The sequence below is a fragment of the Ctenopharyngodon idella genome, chromosome 4, assembly GCF_019924925.1.
Source record: "Ctenopharyngodon idella isolate HZGC_01 chromosome 4, HZGC01, whole genome shotgun sequence".
NCBI lineage: Eukaryota > Metazoa > Chordata > Actinopteri > Cypriniformes > Xenocyprididae > Ctenopharyngodon > Ctenopharyngodon idella.
This window is the reverse complement of record NC_067223.1, coordinates 8,634,341-8,654,566: the sequence shown is the minus strand read 5'-3', so window position 1 is coordinate 8,654,566 and position 20,226 is coordinate 8,634,341. Positions and strand designations below refer to the sequence as shown.

The window sequence follows — 20,226 nt, the reverse complement described above, 5'->3', positions numbered from 1 at the left end:
GGAGCAGGGGTCTTAAATCACCCTGAAAGGGTTTATTTTGCTATAATGACCATCTGAGTGTACATTATCCTGCTTATTAAATGTCTACTTACCAAATAAATTAATTAATGAATGGACTTGAAATATTGATTTGAGTTAAATTATTTTATGCGAGAAAAAGAGACTGCAGAGCAGAAAACAAGAACAGTAGAAATGATCAAAAAAAAGTCTTGTGGTCATTATAAAATATTTATGCACAGGATGCTAAAATTGACCAATCAGAATCAAGTATTTCAGCAATTTCTGCAATAAACTGCCTACTACAGATACTTTATTCTTTATGTCAATGTTCCACTTTTTCCCCTTTAATTTAGTGTCCTTCACCTCAGTACCAAGTCAAAATACACCTTTGTTAATTGTACCGATCACAATGCTTCCGGCGAACTTTAATTGCAAATCTACGCTCGTAATGAAGTGTGATAATCAAGGATTAGGGCTGTGGATAAGGAAAGCCCAGATCATAACAGCTATATCCCACTTATTTCAGTCTGTCTGGAGCTCTGCCACCTTCGCCAAGAAAGTGATTTTTTTTTTTTTTTTTTTTTTTTTTTTTTCATTTTATATAACTGGGGAAGTCAGTTTCAAGATTTAAAATGAGGTCTAAAAATAGCAGTGTTTTCAAATACCTTCTCTCTCTAGAGGCACGGCTACATGCAGAAACCCTCCTGTTGCCTTTTGGGCTGTAAATTGACTTCACAAGCTGCTCTGTCAGAAAGCAGCTTTCCTGACACCTGCTGCCATCCATCAATCCAACCCTGCCCGAAGCTCGTGGAAACGGGCGGCCGGCTGAGCCAATTAGCTGCCGGGGTGAGCGCCGGGCACCGGTGCCAACCGGAGACCCAGCCAATTAGGGCTAGTTTCGGAACACTGGCACTGCAGGTGGGCAGCAAAGGCTACAGAACTCAGAGAACAAGGGGGAATCAGCAGGGAGCCCAAGCCGAGAAGGAGACGAGAGAAAACAGACACCAAAAAGCACACACAAGAAGCGGGATTGTACATTATGCACCTAATTTACTGAAAATGAAACTAGCCATCCACACACCCACATATTCACATGATCAACATATTTGGTTAGTCTTAGATTACCATAAATACAAAACACATGCAAGTCTACCTCACTGCATTGGCACATCATTTTGCAGGTTTACAAATAGCATCCATAGTTGGTACATACAGTAGATCCTAGTTCACATGTACTGCCATGATAAAGCTATTTGATATAAAATGTTGGGGGTAACATGTTACAGGTTACATGCTTTACATGAGATTTACATGAAAAACTCAAAATAATGCTGAAAAATATATAAATACAGTAGCACTGCCAATGTAAAAAATGTTCAACGTTACTCAAAATAACTTATTTACATCCTGTCTTCATAATTTTAATTCAAACAAATTATCCTGTTCTCAAGCTTATATACCCTTAATTCCTAATAGATTTCCAAGAATCAGAGACTGTAGACATTTGTGAGTCTATAGTTTCTCCAGAGCAGCCAAACTGCCCACCGTTTTTGATACCATCAACAAAAATCCTACAGGTCCACCAAGTTCTTGGGTTTTGCAGCATGCTTTTCACATTTTTTAATCATCCCTACAGTAGTTATATGATGTTGAGATCAACTCAGGACAACTCCTACACCATCACAAAAAGACTGCAAACAGTCATTGATGCTCGAGGAGGCAAAACAAGAATACGAACCAAGGTTATGTAAACTTTTGAACAGGATAGTGTAAATTGAGGTATTATTTTGTCTTGTGGGATATATATGTAAACATATGTTATCTATTAAAATGCTGAAAATCTTACGGATTTTTCAAAAAGGTACACAAACTTATCAGCACATCCGCATGAGAAATACCAACTATGAATACTAACACATTTCCATTCATACTGCAGGACACACACAAAACATCCTTTTTATCTCATTTAAGACTAAAAACATGAAGAAATCTCATTTCTCAGACCTCTTGAGCAAGGTAAAGATGGGGGAAAAAAACATTTTTTTTTTTTTCTGTCCACCCCAAATACCACCAACAAGTACATCCAAATCAAAAACCAGCAAGTCCTCTTTAATACCTGGGAAATTAAATTGCGGGGTATTATCAGTCAGGGCCAGTCAGCTGTATCTAAAATGTAACAGCGTTTGAAGCACGCAGATTTGCAAGGGGGGGCGCTTGCTATGGCTGGCACCATTTGAAGGCCGCAGAAAAGAAGAGAGAGAGAGAGAGATAGATAGAGAGAGAGAGAGAGGGGTTGGGGAAAGGGGACATTTGTGCTCTTGAAATATAAGCTTAACTGAAGTGGCGTCTGCAGCCTATCCAACCATCAAATAAAAACATCTGCAGACTCTAATAGGTAGAGCTGATTGTGGAAGCAGAAAACTCAATTTGAGATCAGAGGGGGGGGGGGGGAGTTCAGCCATAGTTCAAACTGTCAACTAAAATTAAAGTAATACTGTTTTATTAAAAAGATTAAAATCATGTACATTCACATGAAATGATGACTTCAGTCATATAAGTAGTCAAAAAATTAATCAATTAATAATAATCAATAAGTTTAGATTAAGTTCAAGATGACTGCCATATTGAAAATATAAAGAAAAATGTACATGTACATTTATCAATTACCACAATAACGAATTTTAACTGTTTTATTTTGTGTTCATTTTCTTTTAAAGAAAGACAATTAGTTTTTACTATGGCGTTAGGGTTAGTTGAGTGTTAAATAAGTGATAATGAATATTTTGGCACAAAATGTTTGCAAGAGCTTTACACAGTCGGATAATTTCTAAACACTTTCGGGTGACTGCAAAAACAACAATCCCTGGTGATTTGCCGGGTGAGAAAATGTCAGGCACACATTTCAGGAGCTTTTGCAAGACTGTCTGATCTTTTGTCTCAACAAATCACGTCACCAGCCATCGAATAAGTTGCATCGGTCACTGGGTTGGAGATTGATGACTCTGCGTTTGATTGAAATGTTCGCCCCAGGGTTTGCCAGTGTCTGAATGAAATGATATGCGTTGTGATTGATTGGCTGTCCTGAAAGATCGCTAGAGGGCCAGAATCACTGAAACCCAAACACTACCAGACTTGACGAGTTTATTAATGTGTAGAATCGCTGACAGCATGTATGGTTGAAGAGATACACGAGAACTTCTCGCCACAGTGCAGAAATCACAAAATGTTGTTGCAATACATCTAAAATGAGCAATTTTGATATACTCAACAGGTCTATTGGGAAAGTGACACTCTAGTTTGAATTTATAGCAAAACGTCTGAGGAAATGCAAGCGATTACAAATGTCGTGTCCACCAAACAAGCTGACATACAAAAATCCAGAACCACAAAACAAGAACACTGCAAGTGCTTTCGAAATCTAGCAAATCTCAGGGTCTTTCAGCTGAAGAAAACAGAGCTTTGTTACTAAGCTGGTGGGCTTTGAGGAAAATGATTTATGGTTTCAGGTAGAGTCAGCGCTCTGTTCGGGAAGAAAGACAGCCATCGGAACAGCGACCTCAGAGCTCTTGGCTTGGGTGAGATAATTGGAGAGGCTAATTTGGGCGTGCGAAGACTGTTCCCGGAGAATGCAGCCGGCACCAGCACTCAACGGTGCTATTGTACGTGACAAACAGTGTCTGAAGACCAGAGCACGGTGTGAATTCTGATGAGAGAGGGATCGATATCTCCTTGAACGAGGAGAGGAAAAATAAAATGCTCATAGAGCAGCACTGGTCAGCTTAATAGTTCACAACCTTTGAAATAAAAGCTGTGTTTCTCAGGCATTAGGCTCCAGTCGTCTTTGAAAACAAAAGGTGGAAATGTGGTTTTCATTTGGTTGCCAAAAATCGATTTGTAATGCTGTGTATGCATAAATATAACTGCAACAATTCTATTGTGACATAATATTATGCAACTCAGTGATGATTGCATGCAAACGCTGTTACATTTTAGTATTTTTTTTTTTCCATGTTATGGAAGGCAATGGGTCCCGTCAACTGTTGGGTTACTGACATTCTTCAAAATATCTTCTTTTATGTTCAGCAGAAGAAAGTAATTCATACAGGTTTGGAACAACTTGAGGGTGAGTAAATGATGACCGAATTTTCATTTTTGGGTGAACTATCCCTTTAAGTATGAGTCTGTGTCATTTAGACTTGTTTAGAAATCCCACCCTATAGTGACTTATGAATATGAAAGTCTCAAGACAAATGTTTTAAAAGCTTGTCTTGTGTTGCAAAAACTTCTTGTTAATTTTGATTAATTTACATTAAACTGTAAGTTTAGGTCAACTGAATCAAAACTCTGACACAATGATTCATTTGCATCTTCACTCAAAAATGAAACTCACTGAAGTCCCTGCACTGAATTTGGTTTAGTAATAAAATACTTTTATTCAACAAGAATACATTAATTTGATCAATAGTGACAGTAAAGACACTTATTATGTTTATATTTCAAATAAACGTTGTTCTTTTGAACTTTCTATTCATCAAAGAATCCTGAAAAAAAAAAAGAATCACGGCTTCCACAAAAATATTGAGAAGCACAACTGCTGTCAACACTGATGATAATAATTAGAAATGTTTCTTGAGCAGCAAATCAGCATATTAGAAAGATTTCTGAAGGATCATGTGACACTGAAGACTAATGACTGATGAAAATTCAGCTTTGCCATGACAGGAAAAAATACATTTTAAAACATTAAAATAGAGTTCATATTAAAATAGAAAACAGTTAATTGAAATAGTAATAATATTTCACAATATTACTGTTTTTACTGTATTTTGATCAAATAAATGCAGCCTTGGTGAACATAAGAAACATACTGAATACCAACAAAAAAATTTTTAACCACTAAATATAAGTTACTATCAGCATCCAATAGTAAACCAACAAGACTCTTTAGGCCCCACAAGAGTTCTAAAGACAAAGTCCAGGAGATCCTGCTGTACATGTGACCTGCCTCTGCTTAGACCGCTTGAACCCAAGAGAAAATGACTAATACCGTAAGAACCCACTGGCCCGTGTAAACGTCCCATGAGTAAGCGTGTACACCGCCTGGCTAATGCATTTCTAAAGCAAACTGCAGAAACCCTGAAGTGTGGCACTGCGGCTCTTACTCACAGTAAGAATGCATTTCAAAAGCCTGATTGATGTTTAATGATTGAACGCCTTGCAGTCAGGCAGAATCGCAGTCAGAGGAAGGAGCTAGCCTGCTAGGACAAAGGACTTAACAAATCATCTTTGAAAGGTCCATCTATTCAAAGTGTGCTGAGAGCAGCAGAACCATGTACTACCCTAGCAAGGACTTTCAAACACTTATTGATGTTTTGGAGGCAATTTAAACTAAATTTGCAATTACTAACAGGTTGAACATTACTTTGTGATAAAAGAATAATGTATTGATTAACTCACTATATCTTGTATGTGTGCTATGTTTATTAAATGCATTGTCACCATGGTGATGTGTAAATCAATTTTTTAAACCATGCAAAAATGACTGACCTACACACATGCTGCTAAGCTAAAAGACATATAGCCATACCGTGAAAAATCAAAAATTGCTGGATGGGAAAAACAAGTGTGAAGGTCCCTAGAAATGGGGAGATTACAATGAGAGTGAGGCAGGTTAGTCTCCAGCCTTTCACAAGGAAAAAAAAAATCATTTCAAGGAGAAAAAAAGAAATAAAAAGAAAAGAGTTTTATGATAGCACTGTCAGAACGGATGATTACATGAGAAAAAGCGGCATGAATCTGGTGATAACCCTTCAAATTCTATTAAAAAAAGCTCTGCTCAAAAAAGAACTCAAAATTGAGAGGGATGAAGTGTGTGTGATGATGTCCGTGAGTGAAAATTTTCCGTTAAGAGAAAAAGACAAGAACCTGTCCAACTAATTTATCTCTGCGAGTGTGTTCATTTTGTACTGAAAGGAAAAGTCATATCTCAAGACGTGTCTAGTTTTCCTCATTGATCCATATTATTTATTTACACCTACATTTCCTGAATGCTTGCAGAACGGTGAAAACTGCAAAACATGCAAGACCAATCGCATACAATAATTAAAGCATCACAGGATCGATCGATTAAGTACTGACCTGAAATGTTGTAAGCATAAACATGTGCAACATTAAAATGACATCAATTTTACATGTCCTAAGAAGTCTTGCATAGACAGACCTCTGCCTGAACGTCTACAATGATCCACAATGCAGCTTTTTCTGGCCGAGAAACACCCACTTTGACATGAAGAGGTTGCCTGAATGACATAAAATGCTGTCTTTTTTATGTTGCCTAGTTATGTTGCCTGAATTATATTACAATAATAAATGAGTGTGGAAAAAATGTATTCAAATAGTAGCAGTCTCAGCGAGCAGCAGCTAGCTGATACCAATAAGCTGATTATTTGCATGCAATAACCAACGAAAAGCCAATATTATAATTACATAATATTGTGTGGAAAATAAAATAAATAAATACATTAAATTTAATTCATTAAGTAATTAAACAAAAAAAATGTTTGAAATGCAAAACTTGAATTTAGGCAAATCTTAAGCAACATTATAAATGTACAGTCTGAAAAATGGATGTTCATTTTGAGATTTGCTAAAGATTATATTGGATGGATGGATGGATGGATGGATGCTGATGTGCTGTCCATCCCTAAAAAAAAAAAAATGTGGAAAATATAGACTTTTCTGGCCAACCAAAGTACAAAAAGTGCATTACTATTTCATAGACGTAACTCGGAAAACAAAACAGAATATACAATTCTGCTTGTGGACATCTAGTTGAAATGTATCAAACAAAACTACTTACAACAGCAGGCCCCATAATGAGCTGATGAACACAGCACAAAGAGCTTCCATATCTGACAGTCTGACGCTTGATAAACCCATAATATTGAGTTATACTCATAAACCAGCTATTTGTTACTCAAGCTTGCTTCATTAATGGTCTCACTCACAACTGCTGCCGGCTTTGTGTGTATTATACTATACTGTATTGCAATGGGTAGGGATTGAATTAGAATGGATTGTTTCTTTGGGCTGTTGGGATCCATATTTGTGTTTGTTTCAGCTATAGCTGGTCTGTTTAAAACCTAGAGGTGATCTAAAGCATAGATATGTATACATAGATGGCACATTCGACCGCTCCAGACATGTTGGCGCACCCGCCATCTTGGAATAGTCAGCGAGTCGTCACTCACAGTATGAATCATTGATGCACAACATCACGCAGCTTCTGGTTGTGAAACCACCAAGGTTTAAATTCTCGAAGAAAAGGGATAACCTTTTTACAGATGTGCTGGTTTGTGTTTTTATATGAATTAATTTAATATTACAGGTTTTTTTACTATGGCACTTTTTAATGTTTTTAATTTTACTATGGTAACTTTTTAATGTAGTGTTAGCTGACGCCTTCATCTTGTTGTATTGTGTTAGTTTAGCAAAATCATATGCTGAAGTCTATTGCAGATTCATCTAACTATGGTTGCAGACGTTCTGTCAACTTGCTCTCGAATGTTCATGGACCGGTTTTGATCATTCCAATATGGCCGACAGCTTATGTATAGCAGCCAATAGAAACAGCAGCTAATGAGGAATCTATGTATATATATCTATGGTCTAAAGGCAGTTAAAATATGGAAAACAGTGTCCTACTGCTATGATCAGGCTTTTTTAAAGAGCAAATGCTGAAATGAGACCATCACCAACAAATCATGGGAAAACATTCCTACACATGAAATGCCTCGAGCCGCCTCCTTCCCCTTACATTGTTTAGATTTACCCATTGTTCCCAATGACGTTTTCTCAGTTCTCTCTCTCACTCACACACACACCTTCCTTCCAGCCGTGAATTACAGCACATCTCACCCTCATCCTAAAAATGATTCATTTTTCTATTACAGAGATGACTGTGTGAAATGAGCTATGTAATCAATACCATACGTTTGTAAACAGCTCCAGTTCTCCAGGGAACCTCTTTTTTTTTTTTTTTTTACTTCATGCTCAAATAATCTGTGCCCTGTCAAAACCAATGGAGGGGCCCCTCGTCTTACAATGTGTTTACAAGGGCAATTTAGCTGCCTGCAAATAAAATTACCGTACACTGGTATGTGTGTACTCTGGTATTCCTTTTGGATTAGCAAAGAATGGAAAGAAGATGTAAAGTTTATCAATAAAGGCATTCCTGCACTTTTCTATGAGCATATGTGACTCTTTGTTATCTCTATGTAGTAATTTTGTGTGTATGTGAGAGTTTGATGACGTTTTGATGGATGTGAATGAGATAGATAAGTGGAATAAGGTCCAAACACGAACTTCTGGAATTAAATACTTTTTATAATTTATAATTATTTTAATATATTGCCACTTCTACTTTCTCGAACTAAATAAATAAATAGCTTGCTTTGTCATTTCAACAGATATACCAGAAATGTTGTATTTGAGATTGGGGGTCTTGGAGTCAAAAAGGTTTAGAACCACTGATGTATGGCACTATGACGTTGAAACTGCATGAGAACAAAATTCTCATCGCTTAATGATTTCTTAATCTTATCGTCCATACTGTAGTGAAATGATGGTTGTACCCGTTTGGTTACTCTGAGAAGAATGACTGCTGCTATATTTTTAATGCAGTGTTAAATAAAGCAAATATGCTGAAAAACACATTGCTCTCAGTGCCAGGGTGAGAAGCAGTGCCAAGCTAAATTTACATTAAATGACTTCCTGTGAGGCAACATTATTTAAAGAGCAGAGGTCTATCCTGAAAGGCGAATTACTCTAAGGCTTTGTTCAGACAGGCAGCAAAAATGTGATTGTTTTTTGGCATAGCTGACTCAAATCTGTTTAGTCGTTTGTAGACTAAACAGCAAAAAAAAAAAAAAAAAAAAAAAAAAAAACAGTATGAAATTTTCTTCCTTTAGCTCAAATAGTAGAGCTTGGTGCTAGTAAATAAAAGTATCTTCCAAATGCATAAATATAAACAGAATCCAGCCAAATCGAGTTTCCAAATGTATTTTTACATGCAGGACACAATGTCATGTGATTATAATGTCACATGCATAGTAATTTCTATTAGTCACACAGCTATGATTTCACTCATTTATATGTGGCAGTCACTGTGTAATGAACGGTAAAAGAGTGAGTAGTGTCGGACATTGCATATAGATGAATGTTTAAATTATGCCTCTGACGCTTATTCTGTCTTTATGTCTCTTGGCACTTAAGTCATCCCTATAGCAATCAATGTAGATGGACCGTATACTGACTACACTATTTCTAAAGTTTTAGAAATTAGATTTATGTGCAGTGTGAGCAAAGCCTAAGTGCTTAGCAGTTTAGAACACAGAGTCATGCAGCTTTGTGTCTGGCAATTTACTTACATATATCTGAGCTTGTAGTCTTTCATCCTCAGCAGAGACTCTTTCTCTCAGTATGGCTTTCTGGATGCTCTTCTCTGCACTGGCTTTCTCTAATGCAAGGATCCTGCTCACCTCATCCTTTACCAGGGCTTGAGCTTCTGCCTGGGTCTGTGCATGAGCCTGGGACCTTTCCTTTTCCAGCCTAAATGTAAAGCAGCACAGAATACAGAAAACATCAGACACATCTTCTGATCTACAACAATGCAATTCAAATGGCTTCTATTTAAAATTAACAGTCTGTTTTATAATATATGTGACCCGTGCTGGCAAAATGAGTCGGAATGCACACAGGCTAATTACGAGCTACAGGCAAAACAAGTAAAATGTGTCAATTTTGGTCGATTTTGAGGTTTTCACAAAAATTAAGCCCTCATCTAGCGATCCCAATGCTCCAAATAGCAATTAAACATCTTAAAATATCTTTATTTGTACGTTTTCTGAGAGGAGTACCATTCCTTTGCCTATGAAAAATGCCATTTTTCTCTGCTCGCTTCTCGATGACTGGTGCTTCCCTCAGCACAAGTTTGATTTCATTTTAAAGTGCAGCATTCCAACTTTGTGAATATACACAGTGAATTTTTGATGTCATGAGTCTGAACCAATGAAATGTGATTTTCAAACTCATGCTGATGTAAATAAAACGATCTTACTCACGCTGACCGACAGATCCGAAGCGCACGCACAAAGACGCCTCAGACAGCGCGCAATCCCAATATACACATTTACACAGACTATACAACAGCACTTCAAAATATCTGTTTTGGTGAGTATTCACGCAAATATTATCTGTTATGTCTTAAGTGAACATTTGTTTAACTGTTAGGGAAAAACATCTGATGTGTAACATTATATTAGATCTGTGGTATCATGAAAAAAAAAAAAGTTGAATATATATTTTTTTTCCTAAAGATATTTGGTTTTGACTTGGTGTGTGCCAAATTTGGTGTTATTACCAGGGATTTTAATGTTTGGTTGCTAGGTTATTTTGTTTTGGAACCTTCAGAAAACTTGAACTCAATTTTTCTCAAAATTGATTTTGCTGACTCTATCGACTTAGAACAGACGTAGCTCATTTTGAAGTTTTTTATTTTTAAGAGAATGTTATAACAATGAAAATAAATAACAATAACTTTTTTGAAAATGTGCTTATTGCGACCCATATTACACAGTAGGAATATCAAAAGAACTGGTACTTCAATACAAAGTCAAAACTATTTGATTATTTTTTTGGTTGGTTGGTTGATTGTTTAGTTGGCTGGTTGGTTGATTTCGAAACTAATCTTCCTGAAACCAAATAGGTGGCTGCTTTCAAATGACAGCTGAATGCACTTCTTTATTAAAATGTCCTTTAAGGTGGGGTATTAATTCAAAAACAGATCATGCCTTAAGAGGCAGGACAAAAAAAAAAAAAATAGTAAAAATATTGGATCATTAAGCTTGTAGTGTAAATGCAGCCTAATAGACCTGCCACTGTCTATTTTGTTGCTGATAATAAATTACACAACAATATTGACAACAAAAACAGGAAAAGCACTCAATGTTCTTGGCTGGATCATTTTAAGAGCTTTAATAAGCCTTCTACAATCAAAAATGAACAACATTAGCCCTAAAAAAGAAATATCGTACAGCTAATTTTAATTACAGGCCTGCATCTCAGTCAAACTCAGACAGCACTGAATCACTATTAATGCATTATATCTAATAATTATGCACTGAAGACTATGCCAATAATTTAATTAAGAAAAAAATTGAAGGCTGTATGCCATTGTTTCACTTTAATTAGTTAATATTCGTATTAATATTTAAGTTTTTAAATAAATTAGCGAGTAGACATTGCACATTGATATGATTAATTTCTGAAACTTTTTAAGTGAAAAACCATTACTATCAAGTTCTTAAACATCTCAATAATAAGATTAAGAAAGTTCTGCACATACGCAGAAAATGCTTTTATTCACAGCTTGGGATGAATATGAAGAAGAAAAAAAAGTACAAGTACAAGCCTCAAGGAAAAGGAAAAGCGCCCATAAATCAAGTGAGATTTTGAATATGTTGCCTCATTTGAAGTTGTATAATAGGTGTGTGGCGGTAATGAATCTTTGATGTTTTTGAGATAATCCTGCAGAGCTATTTGGAATTTTGAGCTGGAATGTTGAGAGACTTTATGAGCTGTCATCCGGTTCTCACAGTTGCCTAGCAACCTCAGCTGCACCATCAAGCAGGAGGTTTGATTTGTAAAGTAAACTCAGGCAAGATACAAACTGTAATCTGTGATGCTGTGTTTTCAATCAAACAGCAGCCATGTAAAAAAAGAAAAAGAAATCGAAGAAGCCGAAAAGAGCAATAAGGGAGTGTATAATTATAATGTTACTGAAACAAACACAAACAAGCATGTGAGATTTCCAAAGATGTGCTCAAAGTTCCACAACAGTTTGAGAAATACGAAGGAACACAATGGGTTAGTCTTTAACAACAACAAAAAAGTACCTGAAACTATTAAACAAATTAAGTATTTTTTAAATTATCAGTCGTTGAAGGTGGTGAAAATGTTGATGGTCAATCTATAAGCCATGCAAATTTTCTCAGCCAGTTCTAAAAAATAAAAAAAATTCCAGAAAATTTTAATATTTACTCATTATACTGACAGGTTGTAAGGTTCTTGAGGCCCAAAGAGTATTATATTCATGGAATATGCCAAAGGCCAACAGCAAACTATGATTTATAATTAATACTTGCTAGTTTTGCATGTACCTGCAACCAAACAAGAATAAATAAAGACAAAAAGGAAAATAAATATTTGGTGTCATCCTCTTGTGTTACTGTGTGTGTGAATACACACATCATTGAGCATTTTGTTCTCCTGAGAAAAGTGTGAGCGACTCCAGCCATGTCCAGTTTCAGTCTACTGAACTGGACACATATGAGCACAACACATCCATCATTACTTCCCTCTCTGGTATTGTGTGCGTTTACGCCATCTTCCAGGACTAAAAATAGGCCAAAAGCGTCAAGTGAGCACAATGGTGTCGCTTGCAGGGCAAAAACACAGGCCACTCAAATCCAATTATGTTCATCTCAAAAAAAAAAAAAAAAAACATGCTCAATTACAATACCTATGCTCCCAAAATCGCACTGCAAAATAACACAATTTTCTTCCTTTCTTCCTTAATATAGGCAGGTGCAGGTACAGTAGAAGGCAATGCTATAGCAATACTTTATCTTTAGAAATAAGCAGATGAATATTTAATGACAGGAAGTGAATGACATACTGATGAAGACGTGTTTGTCAAAGCTAAAATAAATGAGTTGTACCACCCTTTGACTGAAAAAAAAACTTGAAGAAGCCACTTTCAAGCTTTCAAATACACCAGCAACTTCCAATGAAAAGAGCCATTGAAAAGAGACTGTGACCTTAAAATCAAATAATGGCAAACCAAAAAGTTTCTAAATAATTCAAGCTATATTTCAGGAACCTATCTCACTCTCTCCATTGTTATAAATAAACTATGCTTTGATAATGTCAGCCTGACAGTACCTGAACTATTCGGCTATTCTTCAGAGTTTTATCGCTATTTGACGTTACACGGTATCCATGCGCAAAACCCTCAATTCAGGCGCTGTACAGAAACGCCGTTTGCTTTGAGACTGGCCTTTCTACGTAAGGGACCACTATAATTTACCATCCTTTAAAGCCGCACACCTCTGTACACCTGCCGGAGCAGATCTCTCGCTATCCCACCATCTGTTGGCTCTCTCCTGCAATTTAAACCAACGTGTATTCCAGACAAAACGGATTCTGACACGCCTGTACTAAAGTTATAGAATGTTTCCCTCTGCGATAGCATTTAAAGGAGCCATGCATTATTAATGAGGCAAAATAATGTGCAAGAATGTAGGGTTTGAATATTTCATGAGACCCCCTGCTTATTTCTAGACCCCCCCACACACAGACACACAGACACACTTCCAATGCTGCTGGTCGTGTGGCTGTTCCTTTACAGCTCTCACTTGGGGGGGATGTGTTCCCCTAGGAAAAGTCTAAGAGACTGATGCTGTAATCGTCAAATAATGAATATACGCAAAGCTGTGCGCCTGTTGCTTTAATTACATAATTTTTCTTGGGCAGTAGTGGAGCTTTGGCTGCGGACTCTGATGGATTCAGTGCAGGAACTTTTTTTGCGAAATTACAATTTTTGTTAGATCATTTTCAACAAATATGAAAAGCTCATCCTTATTCTGAAGTTGGAGGAGAAAAGAGAGGAATAAATAAAGCAAATGGTGATTAAGTCACACAGTGACATGGATGAAATGAAAACAAACACACAGGCACCCAGCATGCCTCCGGGGAGAGGGAACATACGCCTGCATTTCAGCTGTGAAATGATAGTGAGTGTGCGAGAGCTGCAGTGTGACAATGAGTGAATATAACATGTGGTTCTGTATCCTCATGCATGCACTAATGCATTTATTAATATGCATATTGAAGGGATAGTTCACATTTATGTTAGGACTTCTTTCTTCTGTGAGATCCTGCCCACTCTTTTCAATATAATGCAAGTGAATGAGGGCTATCAAGCTCCACAATAACTAAAAAGCATTATAAAAGTAGTCCATATGCATTTATATTTCAAGTCGTCTGAAGTCATTACGATAGCTTTACATGACCGAAATTCACTAATAAAATGTTCCCTGATAATAATCTTGACATTTGCCCTTGCTGTCTTTTTTTGTGTTTATGAGATATGCAGCGATGTATGATTTGCTGATAAGTCTTTTGAGTTGGCTCTTTTTCAAGAATCACATCAGTTGGATTGATTTGTTCATAAATTGAACTGATTTAACAGTAGTTCACTAGAATTAAAATGGACTACTTTTGTAAATATGTTTAGAGTTTTTTTGTGTTCTTTTTAAAGCACAACAGTTCCAGACTTCTTCAGTTTCATCATTTTAAAAACAGAAGCCAAAACGTTCTTAAAAATTTAATGTTTGAAAACACATGATATTGGGCAAAAGTATAATTTTCATTTTTAGGTTAACTATCCCTTTAAATGGGCTTTCAATAAAACTTGTCTGCCTATACAATAGAAAGGTGGGGGAAAAACTAAATCGGTGCTGCCTGACTAGAGAAAACAGATAAAAAAGGCGGTTGTCTTCCCTTTTGCCAAATAGGTAGGAAAACTTCAACACTCAACCCATAATGCACTGCGTATGTTGCTGTCCAAGGCCACTCCCACCAGTCTGCTATGGATACGCTTACCCGAGTCAAAAACTGCCTTGCTTTAGTAGGAAATACTTCTTAGCAAACTTTTAGTCATAATGGTGTCGACCTATATAGTTCCCAGGTGCAAAAGTAAACGTTTAGCGTGAGTTACTTTTGGTTTCCAGTGAAAGATCCAGCGCGTAGTAGGCAGTGGCTAAAGGCTGCAAAAGAATCGACAGAAAATCTGAAAAACCTCAGTGTTTGTACTAGTCAACATTTCAAACTGGATGACCACAAACACAGTGTTTTAGTATTGTATCGTTACAATGTTGGTAGTATATGTGAATGAACAATGTTTACTCGAAATTCACTTTTTTTTTTTTTTTTTTTTTTTTTTGCGTCATGTGGCAGACTTTAGACAGCCCCAGGGCAAAAACAGTTTCGCTCAACCCTCCTAAGCAAAACGCTACTGCGTACAGGTAAGAAATCTGTAGTCATACGGTTCCATTTTTACCATAATGCTGTTTAAAGAGCAGACAAAGTATGATACAATTTTCAGTGATAAACTTACCCTTACAATAACTGTTCTGTTAATAACCCTCAATCCGACTGTCTATGGGCAGGAATACAAAAATGTGGAAGTATAATCTGTAATTTTCACAAAAGCCCCGGAGTTGTCAAAAGTCCGCCGCCAAACAATTTCTTTGTCCAGGTAACATGGAGAACATTGTTTATTTACATATACTACCGACACTGTAACAATACAAAGCAGGTTGAAAATCGGCAAAGTTACACTTTAACTGCTGTACTATATAACTGCTATTGGCAAAAAAAAAAAAAAAAAAAAAACGTTCAACTCACTGGTTGACTAACTACATAATTAGCTAAATAGCTAAATAAATAAATGGTTAAATTAATAAAAATCCAAATAAATGTAATAACAGTCAAATAAATAAACAGGTAAATAGCTAAATAAATAGTTCACTAAAATAAATAAATATCTAAAATATCTAATAAATAAATAAATCGCTTGATAAATTAATAAATCTCTAGCAAAATAAATAAATAAATAAATAAATATATCAAGCATGCTAGCTGTAATGAGCAGAGGAGAAAGAGCTGTTGTTTGAGGTGAGGTCAGGGGTGTTGAGAATGGGTTCATGCCCTAAGATGCACCCTCTCTCTGTCTGGGTCCCTGAGGACTGTGTGTAATCCTCAGTGAGTCTCTATGTGGCTGAGAGCTGAGATCTTTCTGCTGATGCAGCGTTGCGCAGGTCAGCCAAGCCCAGTCTGTGCTTCTGATCTGCAGAATGGTTCTGCTCCAGCGCCTGCTGCAAATCTCCCATTAGAGAGGCCCGCAAAGGACCTCATACACAGGCCTCTGCAGCAGAAACACAAACACACACACACAGACCAACTTCTGCAATTTATCCATACGCATGGAAACATGCAACGAATAGTTGAATAGTGTCGTCAATTAAATTTTATCTAGATGCATTTATTTATTCATTTATTTATTTTTGTTTTGATATTTTTGCTGCTACAGCTATACAGACAGATGCATTTGGCTGTTGAGTCACACCTCACACTGTTTTTCTAAGCATCTTGCACCCTGAGCAGTGAATTCATTAACAACTTAAGAAATAGTTTTAAAAAGTTTAATGACTTTCAAAAACCACAGCTTGAGACCCCTGCATTCTGTTTCACTCTATTGTGCTCCATCTAGCAGTTGTTCAGGCAACCCGCCCACTAAACTATTTTGAAAATATGTAGTTTTCTGATCCTTAACCTCCTACATTTAATAGAATATATATTCACACTCTCAAGCAAAAACGAATGCCCCCACACTACAAAACACATTTTACATCATGATATACACTTATAACACTACATAACAGATACTGTCTGTTTTCTGTCTCATCAGGTATATTTTAATCAGAAATACTATAAGTAGACGAATACTGAGGTGTGTGTGTAGATTCATCAGAAATAGCACATCGTGTAAGGCCAGCACTTTGCTAGTGCTGATAAATGGTGGCTATTACTGACCCTACCCTAGACCGACACACTTTCAGACCCACTAGTTAAGTAGCTGTGAAGAAATAAAGCAGAAAGACATGTATACACTGTGAAAGTGAAGGAATGTGTACTTTACATACAATCACAACTTATATGTGTCTTCAATGAACCGCCCACCACCCTGAAGGCAGCTAGATTAAAGGTCACTGCTAAATTAAGTTGGCAAGGTCTGACAAATCTACCAGCAGATTCACCTCCGGAATTCTGTTCCTCTAAATGGCATTTGAGCGTCATATGCAGATTTAGCTCATGGTAAATAGAAATACAGCCCACCTGTGATGTAAGTAAAATAAAAAGAATTAGTACTGAAAATGGGGTAAAATAAATAAAATAAAATAATGAACAAAGATAAAATAAAAAACAAAGATAAAATAAAATAAAAACCACCAAAACAAAAACAAAACAAAACATAACTAAAACAAAAAAGCAAAGCAAAGCAAAATCAAAGCAAAAGCAAAGCAAAACAAAACAAACAAACAAAAAAAAAGTACACCAGATTAGCTAACCAGCCGTTAACCAATCTAACTGACTGAATTGGGAACGAGAGAAATAAAACAATGAAGAAAGCATACAAACAATGGTCCACCTGAAGGCGAGGTTGGAGATTGCCAATATAAGGTCTTCAAACCCAAAGCCAAAGGCTAATTTCATTCATTCAATCCTGCAATCTCGTAAGGGCACTTTTAAAACAACACATTCTAGGGAAGACGGAAAAAGGAATGAAAGTAGAAATGGGAGTTGGAGAAAGCTAAATGGAAGACAACATTAAGGACAATATTGATTCTGTCCTTCCAAGCATGACATCATGGTCAATAAAGTGCCTACTTTCCCTTAATGGCGTTGCCTGGGCAATAGGATGGAGCACTTTTCCTGAGTTGCCTCAACAACAATGCTGTAAAACAACACACCCTGCCCTTAAATTTACTTTTATAGCCAACAGAAAATAAACTTCCTGTCAATAGCAATTTCTGCAGGTCAGTGTGTTGGCCTTGTTGAGAATAAAAGTATAAGAGGCAGCAGGGTTGACAAGGACGTGAGACTCAATGCTGGCACATCCATCACAAGCTTTAGATGAATAAAATGGAGTGAGTAGTTAAGGAACTTGCACTTTATATGAGTAAAGTGTGCTGGTTCAACTAAAAGGTTTGGGAAAAGATGACCGTACATGATGCAGAGATATTAAAGGCAAAATGAATGTCACGGTACAGCCACCTACTCACAGACAGAGAGCAGGACAAAAATGGAAAGACTAAGCCCTCACCGGTTGAAGCTAATAGATCATCGTATATGAAGAAATTAACTCCACCCTGACTCCCACTCCCTCACTTTCATGCATGATTAATTGCTTTCACAAAAAAAGAGAAAGAAATATGAAAAAGTGAGCATGATGTGCTCAGGAAAAGAGGCAAATGGATCCAGACAAAGCATAGCCACAGTTTGACTGTTGATAAGACAAAATTCTCATTAAGGCACAGCTTCTCTGTCTTGTACTGAATTAATCAAGAGTTTGTACCTCAGCTTAAAAATCTAATATTTAAGGGATAGTTCACCCAAAAATGAAAATTACCCAATGGTTTACTCATCCTCAAGCCATCCAAGGTGTATATGACTTTCTTGTTTCAGACAAATACAATCAGAGATATATTTAAAAATATCCTGGCTTTTCCAAGCTATATAATGGCAGCGAAAGGGGGGCCCGATTTTGAAGCCAAAAAAGTCCATCCATCCATCGTAAAAGTACTCCACATGGGGGGTGGGGGTGGGGGTGGGGGGGTGTAATAAAGTCCTTCTGAAGCGATGGGTTTTTGTAAGAAAAATTCCCATATTTAAAACTTTGTATCTAACATTAACTTTTATATATAACAACTAACTTCCGGCAGACGACTGTACGCATACTACGCAAGTGGACCTGCACCACTAGAAAAACCCATGACGCAATGTATGAAGTAGGATGTAAGAGTAGCGTAAGCTTAGACACCTCTCGCAGTTCAAATAGAGCTGTGCAACAAACTCAAGCTCCTCTTCTCTTATATGAAAACCCTCGAACATTTCTCTTTAAAATTTCTCATTTTAAACTTCTAATTCATGACTGTGTTTTGTTTTGCTCTATCCGCTGGGCTTCCGCGTTCGTCAATACATTATGCGTTGGATCAGGGGTTACTCTTCCGCCGCAAACCGATGCGTACGGCCATCTGCCGGAACCTTGTTATTATTGTTTTGTTTTGTTTTTTTTACAAAAACCCATCGCTTCACTTCAGAAGGCCTTTATTAACCCCCCGGAGCCGTGTGGAGTACTTTTACGATGGATGGATGCACTTTTTTTTGCTTCAAAATTAGGCCCCCCCATTCACTGCCATTATAAATAATAAATATAATAATAATTCCTTACATTTATATAGCGCTTTTCTGGGTACTCAAAGCGCTTTATATATGGAAGGGGGAATCTCCTCAACCACCACCAATGTGGAGCATCTACCTGGATGATGCGATGGCAGCCATATTGCGCCAGAACGCCCACCACACATCAGCTTATTGGTGGAGAGGAGAGTGATGAAGCCAATCAGTATTTATGGGGATGATTAGAAGGCCATGATGGACAGAGGCCAATGGGCAACTTTGGCCAGGATGCCGGGGTTACACCCCTACTCTGTTCGAAAGACATCCTGGGATTTTTAATGACCACAGAGAGTCAGGACCTCGGTTTAACATCTCATCCGAAGGATGGTGCCTTTTTTTTTTTTTTTGACAGTATAGTGTTCCCATCACTATACTGGGGTGTTAGGACCCACACAGACCACAGAGTGAGCACCCCCTGCTGGCCTGGCTAACACCTCTTCCAGCAGCAACCTAGTTTTCCCAGGAGGTCCCACCCAGGTACTAACCAGGCTCAGCCCTGCTTAGCTTCAGTGGGCAACCAGTCTTGGGCTACAGGGTGATATGGCTGCTGGCAAAAAGCTTAGAAGAGCCAAGATATTTAAATATATCTCAGATTGTGTTCGTCTGAAAGAAGAGGGTGAGTAAATCATGGGATCATTTTCATATTTTGGTAAACTAACCCATTAAGTCACAGTAGAACAAATGTCTTGAAGACCAAGATTAAGACTAGGCTCATTTTTAGTTTCATTTAGAGAGGTCCATTTGTTTATGTTCACGAATGGACAATGTACTACTCTATAAAGTACTATTCTACTTATTACTACTTGGGAGTTTCCGGTAACAGCGTTCAGCGCACCTATATACAGACTCATGAGAATGCAGATTATTACTACATTTTATGGCTGTCAATTGATTTAAAAAAAGAATCACGTTCTCTGTGTTAACATGAATTATCTTGAAACTGCTGAATTGTTCCTAAAAATATATTTAAATATATTTTGTGCATTCTGAATTGTGCTCGTCTTCTCATTAACAAGGTTTCTCTCTTACTGATCAAATTTCATACCTGTCAAGTTTACATTTTTAAATGAATTTGATTGATAA

The 20,226-nt window shown here is 37.0% G+C and overlaps 1 protein-coding gene across 5 annotated transcripts in view; it reads right to left on the bottom strand.

Moving 5' to 3' along the window:
- chchd3a (coiled-coil-helix-coiled-coil-helix domain containing 3a) overlaps nucleotides 1-20,226 on the bottom strand; it is a 73,901-nt gene that overhangs the window by 39,103 nt on the left and 14,572 nt on the right. For all 5 annotated transcript variants that reach the window (XM_051891185.1, XM_051891186.1, XM_051891187.1 and 2 more), the window contains one exon: nucleotides 9,429-9,609. In XM_051891185.1, the coding sequence (XP_051747145.1) occupies nucleotides 9,429-9,609 (181 nt within the window). The remainder of the gene's footprint in view (nucleotides 1-9,428; nucleotides 9,610-20,226) is intronic.